The 12,122-nt window shown below is 39.4% G+C and overlaps 1 protein-coding gene across 1 annotated transcript; it reads right to left on the minus strand.

Annotated features, from left to right (window-relative positions):
- Positions 1-173: 173 nt before the first annotated feature.
- On the minus strand, positions 174-11,539 carry LOC103145078 (uncharacterized). Its single transcript, XM_007562344.2, has 17 exons — positions 11,286-11,539; positions 11,081-11,096; positions 9,966-10,118; positions 9,760-9,830; positions 9,606-9,659; positions 9,399-9,498; positions 8,681-8,823; positions 8,544-8,597; positions 8,366-8,432; positions 6,140-6,318; positions 6,021-6,068; positions 5,893-5,938; positions 5,656-5,807; positions 4,037-4,105; positions 3,901-3,952; positions 3,695-3,802; positions 174-3,597 (listed from the first exon to the last, which is right to left on the minus strand). The coding sequence occupies exons 1-17, from the start codon at positions 11,358-11,360 to the stop codon at positions 2,696-2,698; spliced, it is 2,289 nt and encodes a 762-aa protein (XP_007562406.1). The 5' UTR covers positions 11,361-11,539; the 3' UTR covers positions 174-2,695.
- Positions 11,540-12,122: the final 583 nt, after the last annotated feature.

A 12,122-nucleotide genomic window follows, 5' to 3' on the forward strand; every position in this document is an offset into this window, starting at 1 on the left:
TCAAAACAGAATCTTATTCCAGCATCAATCATGCACTTTTTTATTTATAGGTTCTATTGTGAAATTTCCAGCAATCCTATCAGTTTTTCTTTCTTTTAGATTATATGAATAAAGGACTCAGTGAAAAATGTACCTTGCTATCTCTTTGTTGGAAAATAATTGAAGGTTTGAAGAGTCAAGCATGTTTAATCATAACAATAAGCACAAGGATATTAAAGCTCGCATTCAGAGCTGAGATAAAAAAAAAAAGAAAAAAAGGGAGAAGAGCACATTTAATTAATCATCTTTTTCACAGCTGTTCAGCCCACAAAGGTAGTTGAACAGCAAACATCTCAAACAACTTTACAGTCTGTGTTGTGGTCATGAATTTTTCTGCAGGAACCACATGTCTGGTTGTTTCAGTTGGGCGTCAACATTTAATGACTTGCCTCCTCCTTAAGTTCTAGGATCAGTTAGGTCCACTGATTGTTTCCTTGCTTTCCTAACAGGCTGACATGCCTGCAGCGTTTGGTTCAACCATAAATTTAAAAACAAAATCATGCTGGGCTCTTAAATGCATACAGTTTGCTGAGTTTTCAAATAGTAGATTTGGCTCAACTCCACATTAAACACCTTTGTACTCGTGAGAGTAAACTGGCCTGCCAGGGAAGCGCAGCCAACCTTCGTAATATACTGAAAAATGCACCAACATCAAGGTGTGGATGTGGTATAGGCTTTTGTTTACATTCTATGACTGTGCCCTTTGATCGCGGCGGTACAGTTAAATCATGTCTGAGTGCGATCAGCAAGGAAGGTGAATCAATGACTATTAAAATCTGCTTCCTATGTTTGCAAAAGTATTCACACTACCCAAGCTTTTTGCATTTTGTTCTGTTACAACCACAAACCACAGAGTGTTTTACAAGGATTATATTTGATCTCCGTCAAGCAGCACATATTGAGCATTTGTAAGGATCGCTTTAATTCTGATATTTTCAAGTAAATTCCAATGTAAGCCAAAAAATAATTACAGTTTGCCTTTGTGTAATATGGAAGATCTCAAAGGTTTAATAGGAAATGTAAGTGAACAAACAACTAAAAAAACCCAGCCGAAAGGTCAGAGATTATGCTGCGGAGAAGTTAAAAGCAGGAAAAGTTTTAAAACCATATCCCAAGATTTGGATCTGTCACAAAGATCTAGTTGATCTATGTTTTTTTTAATGGAAAGAAAGAGAACAATATAATGAAACATACTAAAATATGGGGTAAAGCTAAACTAACAATCTGGTTAGGAAAGCTTTTTTTATTTAGGAAAGAGGCCAAAACCTTACTTTTATGGCAACTCTGGAGGAGCTGCAGAGATCCACTGCTCGGGAGGGAGAATCTGTAAATGGTGAAATTATAAGTAATGGACTAGATAAATCTGTCCTTTACAGAAGAGTGATAGGAATAAAGCCATTGCTAGCTAAAAGACTTTCAGCTGCAATTGATTCCAATTCACCACTGCGCACTACTCTGAGTCGTTCTGTTAATTTAAAATCCAAATAAAATAAGAGATCATGAAAGTATATGAAAATGTTCAATGTGTGTGAATTTTTGCAAGGTTCTGTAGAGTAACAACGTTGTCCCCCACGAATGTCATATAACACAGGGTGCATGTGATGAGATTTTCACAAAGTACACTTTTTTTTTTCTATCAAAAGTATTTCATTATTTTACATTGTTGTATAATGCCAGCAGTGCAAGGCTAACGCTAAACATGGTTTACTGAAGCAGTGAAAAAACATAAAAGAGCTGCACAAACATTTCCTAAAGTGGCAATCATATCCATCTGCAGATATCCTGTCGCGTCTACAGTTTAAGCTTACAGTTTAAAGTTGCTTTGCATAAATTTAACCGTTGACCTTTGATGAGACTCTTTTTTATAAGGGGGATAGATGTGGAAAGTACCTCAGTCATGCTTTTCTTGCTCTAATGCTCTGAGATTTTTGAGGTAGATGTTTACGTTTGAGTAACTAACTAAGACTGGATTAGATTTATATTCATCAAATGACTCCTGGCGACAAATTATGCAAATAAAGTTTCTTAAACAAGATGCATTACCTGGAATTTGAGGTAGTATGTCTGCAGTATAATCAGAATTGCCAAAAGCAAACATGGCTGAACTTGCAGGGTCATAACATCAGAACAATCAAAACTTGCAAATAAGTCAGTCATCTTCATCTTTCAACACCGCTGCATTCTAACAAAGGAAATCCTGAGACTGTCGTGGCTATGTGCATGTGTTTAGAAAATCCTATGCAAATGTGTCCACCACAGCGAACAGCGTCCGTACAGTTTGTCACCTGTGTTGTCACAGCATGCGAAAACACTGAGCGAGCACACGAAGAAAGTGAAGTAATAATTTGCAAGTCCATTTTCATAGTGGTTAGCATACTTTCAGAGATAAGGCAGGTGTTCGCTCTCTGCCTCTGTCACGTGAGGTTAGCATAAAGCTGCCTCTGTTTTGAGTGGTGAAATCCGGGGGACAAGACAGAGTGTTTGCCTCTCCTTGATATGCAAAACAAGTGAGAGCAAGCAACGAACGGTTCTAGTGAGCGGCTCCCAAAGGCTCAACTTTGACATGTTACCTCACAGAATCTCCAGGATCATGTTTCCTGCAGGGCAAATTTCTGGTGTGTGAAGCCTGAGATCAAAGCTTCCCAGTTCCCCATAGCTACCTGTGCAGAAGCTCCCGTTCCTGTTTGCTGGTGGGTGAGCCAACGAGAGGCAACTTCCACTTGCTCTTTGTCTGATCTGATGACGTTTTTATTGCTGATGGGACACGCTGAGCTCGTGTCTGAGGCAGAACGGTTTGTAGCCTCTGGGTCAGCTGGCGAGCCAGCCACACAGACAGAACTTTAGACAGGAGTCTGGGCCAGCAGTGCCATCTGACCTCGCCGCTTTTTGTCCCTTCTCTCACCTCTGCCAGCTCCTGTATGAGCCCGCTGAATTCTTGAGGTAAACAGAAGCGAGGGACCCCTTTGAAGGCATGGGGGATGTCCCGGCTGTGGCACAGGCCCTGGAAGTAAACAATGGCAACATCTTTACCTTTGCCCTCCAGCAGTGCTGCTTCCAGAGAAGCCAGAGCAGCCACAAACACAGGCTTTATAACAGTAGATGGCTCCTTTTGTGAATCTTCATCCTCAAAACAATTAGCTCTTTCGCTTTCTATACATTTCTCATCATTAACTTTTTCAACCCTAGACCCAGTCACCTTTAAATGGTCATGCACTGGTGCCCTGATTTTGTCAGTTCTCCAACTATTATTCATATCCACCCTATTGACTCTCCATCTTTGATAAGTCCTTTTAGCTTCAGGACTCCACACGATCAGCATTTTTCCCTGCGCCTTACGGACAGCTTCCCACTGCCCGTACAGCCAAGGAAGCGGACCCAGATCCGCCACGCTAGCCCCATTCTGAGCCTGCATCTGAGAGCTTTGGGCCCAAAGAGCAGTGTGCACTGATGCATCCAGTTCCTCATGCAGTATGGAGGCCAAGGCGCACACAGCAGAGACGTGGGCCGATTGATCCGACGAGCACACCAGCAGCACCGGCCTCTGAATGGTCAGGCATCCTGGGTGTAAGGAAAACACAGAAAATGTGTTCACATCACTAAGATCTGCCGGCACAATCGTTGTGCAACACGAATAAAACGAAACCACAGAACCGACCTGCCATTCCACTTTTGGTGGCACGGTGAATGAAACATCCAAGTAACATGCAGATGACAACAAGTAGCAAAACTCCAACTGCGTACACACCCCGCCTGTTGTGTGTGTCTAGAAAAAACAAACAACAGCAAGTCGAGGTTTGTTTTTAATTAAGAGGTACATGTGCATTCATGCATAACCCAAAGACACGCAAAGTAATTCCTTACAGTCCGGGCACAGGATTCTTCTCCCACTAAGAGCCGGATATGATTGCCACACCTGTAGAAAAAACAAGTGAAAAACCAGATAATGAAAACACAACAACACAGAACCAGAAATTCATCCAGCCAGTATTTTCTTTACCTGCACACATGACCTCTCAGTAATGTCCTGAATGGGTACATTTATCCCGACTGATTGGTTATTGGTGGCCTGTAACGAGAGAGAAAGGTCACAACTTTTCGTAGCATGAAAATATAATGAATGCATTCCAAATGAAAGAAAAAACTGAAATGCAGACATAACAGCTATTAATGGTGCAGTTGTTGGCACTCCACATATATGCTTACAGAACGAACGGCGGCTAAAGTTAGCACAATATTTATGTTTTTCATTTGTAAAAAGCACTTTAAATTAATTTAAATTGTTTAATCAGTCAGGTAAGCATATAATTTTATTATGGAATATTCCCACAACGATGTCACAAATAGCCTACATTTTCCTTTTGTTTTTCTTTCTTTTTCATATGATGTCCTCAGAGCCTTCTGTTAGCGTTAATAAATAAATTAAAAGTACAACACTGAAGGACAGAAAAACTCCACCCAACCGATGAATTTTATTATTGCCATGCTGCATATTGATGCATAGCCCTTGAGATACATTACCCCACCAAATTTTTCACTAAACATTTCTTTGCTGTTTTGCACAAACAACATTTTCTTTTCAACCAATAAATCTTAATTTAAGAAATTACAGTAACAACTGTGCTTGCCCCAAAAGACAGCAATGCATTTAAGCATCAAGTGGTCTACGTAATCATCTGACAAAGAAAATATCCAGTAGCCTTGATATAGGAGATTGGGGTGATAGAAAGGCAATTGTAGCTCAATTAACCACTTGATAAAACCAGAGGAAGCTGAGCTACAGCAGCAGAAGACCTCGCCGGAAAGTCTGAAAAGTCAAAAGGAGTTCAAATTTGTATTGGAAAGGTGTACTTAATAAAGTCGACAGTGAGTGAGTGGATGTTGAAAACAGACTCGCTGTCTTTTATTTGTTCTTCCAGCTACTCCCTGTAGGGGGAGCTCACATGCTTCTATCTCACTCTGTCCCAAACATCCTCCACCTCCTCACCAACCCTCTGGAAGCTGATGCTCAAAACAAGCATCAGATTTGTTTGGTTTAAACCAAACAAAACTTTCAAAACAAGTAAAGCTGCTCACAATCACGGTGCCTGCTAGAAAATTTTTTTAAAAAAGCAACTAGATAAAAAAAAAAAATCTACACCCCAGTTCATCGGGACATGTTGAGACACAACAGGCACTGTTTTTCAAACAGGAGGTTTTGTGCTTCTGACATCAAATCTTCCTTTGCTACAGTCATGAGCTGTCACCATGTTCTTCTTCTTTCCCTCCTCCTGCTCAGAAATCCTTAAAATAAATCCTTTCTCCAACATATCTGCTATTCTTGCTCTGTGCCTATCAGCCTTGCATGTCACCATTCATTGTTTTTACTCCAGTCAAGTAAGGCGGCTGACCTCAGGTACTTTAATGTATCCTATCACAAATCTACGCTTCATGAGATCACCTTCCAACAAACCGAAGGCATTTCATTCTCATTTCATTCGTATTTTTTCATTGTTGTTTGGGAATTTAAATTCACTGAAAAGATGTCGCACTTTTAAGACCTGCCGCAACAAATTGTTTACTAGATGAAACCAAATTCGCTCATTTGCGCATATTTCCATTGTAAACATCTGAACTAACCAGTGTTTCTGAGTGGATTTGTCCCCGAGGCACACATCCTGCCTCAGTGAGAAGACAGAGTTGAGCTGAAAACGTTGCGGACAGAGTGAAGGTAATATGCACCAACATGCTCTGTCTGACTGGCGTGATATGCGCTTCCCAAGTAGGTTTATCTGGAAGGGTCAAAAGAAGAGAGAGTGAAAACATTAAGATAAGCTCTGATGCGTCACCACTCATGTATAAACAGCTCTGACTCACCGTTGTTAAAGAGACAAGAGATGGAGTGGCTATCTTGGATGAAAAACTGTAAAATAAATAAATAAATAAATGTTATTATCACACAAAAAAAAAAAGTACAAGAGGCAATTTTTCAGAGGTGATCTCACCTGCACACATATCTGGGGGTGTTTATCCACTGTGGATGTTTTAATTTGCTGTAAAAAAAAAAAATGCTTGTTACAGATAATAAATCAGTTATATATTTTCAAATGGTGCAGATTATTACCAGGGCAGGGTCATTGCTCGTCTCCAGAGTGGAGTTGGGAATAGGTATGCAGACGTTATTATGCATCTTCCAGCAGAGGGCAGCAGAGACTTTCTTTCTGCATTCAGGACACTTCGGGACCCACAACAAGTGGGAATCATACATCGTCACCGTAGAGGTCTGCAGGATTTCTCTGTTGTCTGGTGAATCATTTAAAATAAACGCAGATTTTAGATTTACCCGGTCAAAAATTAGATTTTCTGTTTCATAAGCAGTTTACTTCAGAAAATACATTTTGGAGGTTCGAGTTGGAGCCTGTCAGATATTTCTAGTTGGCGATGTCTCTCCACCAGCCTCCACCACCCGTCTTACCCTGAGAGGAACACACTGTATCCATGTAGATATCACACAACTTTGGATCTCACGCAAAATAAAACCCAAAAGTAAGCACACTTTTTTTTCCCCCGAAGCACGACAGTGTGTAAACATCCATCACCAAAACAGGCTGTGACATTTGATTCTACAAATCTCCAGTTTACCCTTCAGCTTCAATGCGTCAGTGAACCTTTGTACAGGTGACCCACCTGTTACACCAGAGTACCTCAAAAGCAAACCAAGAAGCTCTCTGCTGTCTTTTAAATCAAAGACAAGCTCATGCCAGGACAGTTTTGCTCAGTTTACACAGAGTTCACATGCGGCTGCCTCAATGTGTAACACAGTTTGAGGTTTTGTTTTTTGTTTTTTTTCCCACCTGTGCGCTGTGACTCCTAAACCCCTGTGGCTACATTTACAGTACAACATCATGGCACAGTCTCTAAATAATTAACAATGTAATTGGTTAAGAACAAGACCAAAGAGTCTTGTGTTTAATATTTAGCCATATAACATGGCAATAGAGATTTAATTAGCAACAGCCTGGCATTGACGGTATAATTCAATCCTCCTGTCACAGTGTAGAGTGAGGTCTAAGATAACGGCTACTGAGGTTTGTCCAAATGCACTCATTACATTACTTGTTTACGAAATGCAAGTAGACCCTCATCCAGGGAGTTAGAGCGGCATCTGAACCTTATTCACAGAATGTGTACATAAATAAATCTAAGAGACTGGACAGAGCTCAGTGCTGGCATTTATGAAGAAACTCGGGAAATGATTTATTTTAATCAAGCTTCAGAGAAACAGCCCTACTGATGCAATTCTTCTTTAATCTCTGTAGATTAAAGAGAGACTGTGGGTGCCGTCACCCACCCACATACATCATCTTGCAGAATTTTGATCAGAAACTTTAATAAGATGTGGCACGCTATGAATAACTTGGATGACACGGAGCGTTATCTCTGGTGAAGATTTCTAATACGTCAGTAAAATTCTAGGACTTTTTTTTTTTCTTCCATTGCTTATTACCGCCTTTGCGACTGATTGTTCAGTTGTTGCAAGTTAATAAGGGCAACAAGAAAGCCTGCTTCTGCTTTGGCCATGAGCCGGTCTCAGATCTTTCAAACAGTTTTAGAACGATGTATGTTGAATGTTTGGCATTCTTTGCCGTAAGACAAATGTTTAGCAAATTTTGCGGCATCAACTTTTGTAGAGATTGTTTTTGAAATGATCAGTTTTGTTTTTACTTTTGCACAAAATGATCAGCTCGCATCTTTGCAGCTTAGACATGCCATGAGCATATAGGGGAAAGTTGTGAAAAACCAAAAAACTAATGAGAAATGTTCCTTAATTAACTCTTAAGTGTCAGAGAGACGTTGTCTATCATTATTTCTGTACTCTGTGTGCAGAGTGAGCTGTTTGAAAATGTCAGACAGCTCACTTATCCCTCCACTTCTTGTTATTTTAATACCCAATCATATGGCAGGTGTTGATGAGCAATAACTGAGACTAAACTATTTGCCTATTATTTCCTAGTTTGCAAAGAAATATCTACCCATGCTTTCAGAGAAACAACAAAAATAGGCCAGAGCTAACTTTTTCATACTCTAAGCTGAGTTCACAGCAGTTTCCTGTGTTTCCTGTGACACATCCCCCTTCAAATAACAACCTCCATCTCAGCAGAATCATTGCTGGAAACTGTGCTCACTTTCAAAATGCTCATAGAAATAAAGACTGTTTTTTAGCGAGCTCAAACATGATTACTCGCATGCATATTTTGAATTTCCCAAACTGACTACACTCGATTTGACTTACAAGAGGCTTAGATGTTTCCCCTCGGTGAAATTAAGATGATTCATCAGCCACACTCACCAATAAGGCTTTCATTTCGAAATGGGCACTTTCTACGTCTTGAGGCATCTTCGTAGGTGTAGTACACCTGCCAGTAAATACAACGAATATAGAAACAAGAAAACCACAGAAACATCAGCAAAAATACCACCAAAAAAAAAAATAAAAAAATCTTTTTAAAAATCTGAATGGCGCTCACCTCTACACACACACAGGGCAGCAGATGGGGGATGGTGATAACAGCTGAGCGGCTCTGAAGCACACATGCAGAAAGAGGACGTAAATAAACAACATAAATTTAATTTTTATTGTGATGAATGGGCCTCGGATGCTCACTGTGGTTAGTGGTTGATCGCCACTGGAGCAGCCAGAATCTTTTTCATAACACCATCTGACTTTCACCGGGTCTCCAGAATCCACATGGACTGAAATGGTTTTGGACGACTCATTCACAGACAGCCTGAAGTCTGGCTGAGGAGCTAAGTCAGACGAGAAAAACAAAACAGCAGCAGGGTGTGAGCCAAAATGGTGGGATAATGGCTGAAAATGAAGGAAAACCTAAATAGATCTTATGTAAAGGAATGTATTAATACTCTTTCTTTACATTTGTTTATGAAGTCATTCTTACTATGTAGCACCAATCAACCTCTCAAATCTGAGGTTTTCTGTGCATATGCATATGCACAAAGCACACCTTTCATTCTTCTAACCAAGACTGCTGAGAAAGGCGTTCATCCCTTATATGGCAGGTTTTTATAAACCATTAGACTAAGTAGAAAGAAGCTTTTATCCTGTATGATGGTTAGATTGGTAAACCATGAACAAATGTTTTTTTTTTTTTTTTACTCTAAACCTGAAACTGTTAATGCAGATGTAGTTCAATACATATCAAAGCATGTCTTAAAGTTCATTTGAAGTAGCACACTTTTCAAAACTCCTTATGATGAAGACCAAGAGAGTGTGGAAAGGGTGATGTCCGAGAGACAGAAACCAGATAAAAGAAGGCAGACAAAAGCATGATAAAAGATTATGCGAGAAATTCAAAATGCCTCACCTGGAACAACGTAATGAACATTGCAGTTTATCGACTTTGAGCTGTACGACACATAAGCGGTCTGTCTAGAGGCAACTTTGAAGTCAAACTCCAGCTTCCACTGAAAAAAAAAAAATCCCCAAAAAGATAAGCACCAAAAAATGTTTTTATATTTGCATAATCATGTTTGTATTACATTTTAGTCCATAAAAATATTTAAGTAGTTACCAGGTGAGAGTTCGCAGAATTCTTGCAACACCTGATTGCCTGATTCCGATGATTCTAGGGTCCAAAGAAATATGTCATCATTGTAAACAGTACATAAAACATCACAAACTGTAAAATTATGACAATGTACACAATACTCAGAAGCAATGAGAACCTTTATTTTGCAGCTCGTGTGTGGCCTGAAAACCTCTCTATAGTTTCCTTCCATTTCAATCTGAAGAAAGTCTGGAAGACAGCAGTTTGAGAAACCTTCCAGTAACTTTGCCAGATAAACCACAATGAAAGGTTGATGATGCCAAAAATATTTACAGATAAATGTACAGCAGCACAAATAATTAAAGGTTAAGTTACAGAACGTACCAGTAGAATTAATCCAGACCTGGACTCTTATCGTTTCATAATATCCACTGCTTGTCTCTATTGCTGGGGGCGGGTCAGAGGTCAAGTTTATGGGACAATGTCCCTGAACAACATCTGAGACAGCCGTAGTGCAACATGGGGCCAACAAAGGATCTGTCAATGTTTTTGAAATCAGATTTTTCTGTCAGAAACCGGTTATGAAATACAACAAAGTGTGTCTTTTTTTTTTTTTTCATTTTAAAATGCAAAATATTCCATTGAAAAACAATATTTTATTTTCTAATTTGTGATCAAAACTGAATAAGAAGAAATTTAAGTTGTCATTTTTTTAAAATATAACTTAAAACAATGAAAACATAAACTTTCTCTTCATTCTTATATTTTTACACCCCCTGCAACTCTTCAAGTGCTGGGAAAATATGGTACATCCTAATAAGTATATGAAGGAAATCCTCTGAATTGTGACTTATACAGAAGGAGCCCTGAAGTTCCAACAAGGCGGCTGCATTTGCAGACTGTAGTGAAGGCTGCTGCCATTTATTATATTCCATTTCAGATAGTTTGGATCTCATTAAAGCAATGTAGCATGTTTATTAGTAAACGTTTTGATTTAGTGCGTTAAAATGCCCTTAAAATAGAAGGAAAACAAAATGTTGTGTCGCTAATAGTAGTTTGTGACAGAACAGACAGCAAATCCAACATCTTTCCAACTTGCAACCGGAGTACTCCCAACTGCAATGTGACGGGTCCGCCTCGACACTTAGGTCATATTTTTATTTTAGCCTATCATTCATCTGTATCGATTTGGTAGCGAAAAATGCCATGTATATCTGAGGTGTACAGGAAACAGCGCAACAGGATGGATGGCAGTTTAGGAATATGGAAAAACGTACTTGCCCTTTTAACCTGTGGGCTGTGTGCATAAGCAAATAACAAAATTTCAACTCATCCATTTTAAACACAAAATAAGAGAAATCAATGAGAAATTTTCTATTATGAATCAAATGGCGTCTAAAATAACCATGATTGCTGAACTTTAAGAGCACTTAATGTGAGAAATGTAATAATAATAATAATAATAATAATAATAATAATAATAATAATAATGAACTCACCATTTTCACGAACTCTCTGAAATTGGACAAACAGAAAATCGGTTCACAACATTTAAGTATAAAGTTATAAGTAAATGTATAAGGAAAAGGGGGCATTCGTAAACATATTGTCTAGACATTTACGCCTAAAATGAACCCAGTAGTGATTAAAATCCAGATTAAATCCGTGCAGCCTCTCTCAGTTCAGGACTGTGTCTAAACTCACCCGGCATTTGGCGGAGCCCACCTGCTGGCAGCACAGGGCGGCAAGCAGCAGCGTCAACACGGCGCTAAAAGTCATGTTACACCGATTGAAACCCCGAAGAAACAGACGCGGGGATGTCTCCGTTAAACACGCCGCTGCTCCAGCATGAAAGCTGCGAGGCTTTCCGCTGGTCGCTGCTTCTGGTAACAGCCGTCAGAGCGGCTGCCTCACTGGGGGTTTTCTAACTCCTCCGCTGTACTGAGGCTTTATTTCCCAGGCTACTGTGGCGCTGAATGACTAAACACGAAGGCGTCATTTCTAAACCCCCTCCTCCTTTCTTTGTTTCTTTTTTTCTTACTTTCTTTCGCTATTTCTTTTAGAAATAATCGTTCCCTCTCCATAAATTTCTCGACATTGCTTTTACAGTGCTTTATAAAATATTCACCCTTCTTGATTTCTTTATGTCTTAAGTATTTCATTAAGTTTTTAAAGGACAGTATAGTACTGATTGTGATTCAATTCACTTCAGTTTTATTTATATAGTCAAATAACAAGAAGTGTTGTTTCGAGGCACTTTAAAATCATTTCAGTTCAATCATGCACACAGTCAAATTGTTGCATATGAATAAGCTTTGATCTTGAAAATGAAAACTCTTTTTTTTCTGCCAACGCTTGTGTTTTGCATGCCGACTAGAAAGCTCAACTTTGTTTCCATCCATACCTGTGTCCCCTATAGCAAACCACAGGTTGAACCCGGTACGGGTATTTCTCCCCGTTCTTTCAAGTATCGATTTCAAATTGATTCGTATCGTTTTCACAGAGAGCACGGATATGAGCTTTCCTGTTGAGGAATTGTTC

The sequence above is a fragment of the Poecilia formosa genome, unplaced genomic scaffold (genome assembly GCF_000485575.1).
Source record: "Poecilia formosa unplaced genomic scaffold, Poecilia_formosa-5.1.2 Scaffold135, whole genome shotgun sequence".
In the NCBI taxonomy this organism is placed as follows: Eukaryota; Metazoa; Chordata; class Actinopteri; order Cyprinodontiformes; family Poeciliidae; genus Poecilia; species Poecilia formosa.

Coding starts and splice junctions, on each gene's coding strand:
- LOC103145078 (XM_007562344.2), bottom strand. CDS start 11,360: ATGACTTTTAGCGCCGTGTTGACGCTGCTGCTTGCCGCCCTGTGCTGC. Junction 4,106..5,655: donor AAATCCACTCAGAAACACTG/GTTAGTTCAGAT, acceptor CTCTCGTTACAG/GCCACCAATAACCAATCAGT. Junction 3,598..3,694: donor CACCAAAAGTGGAATGGCAG/GTCGGTTCTGTG, acceptor CCTTACACCCAG/GATGCCTGACCATTCAGAGG.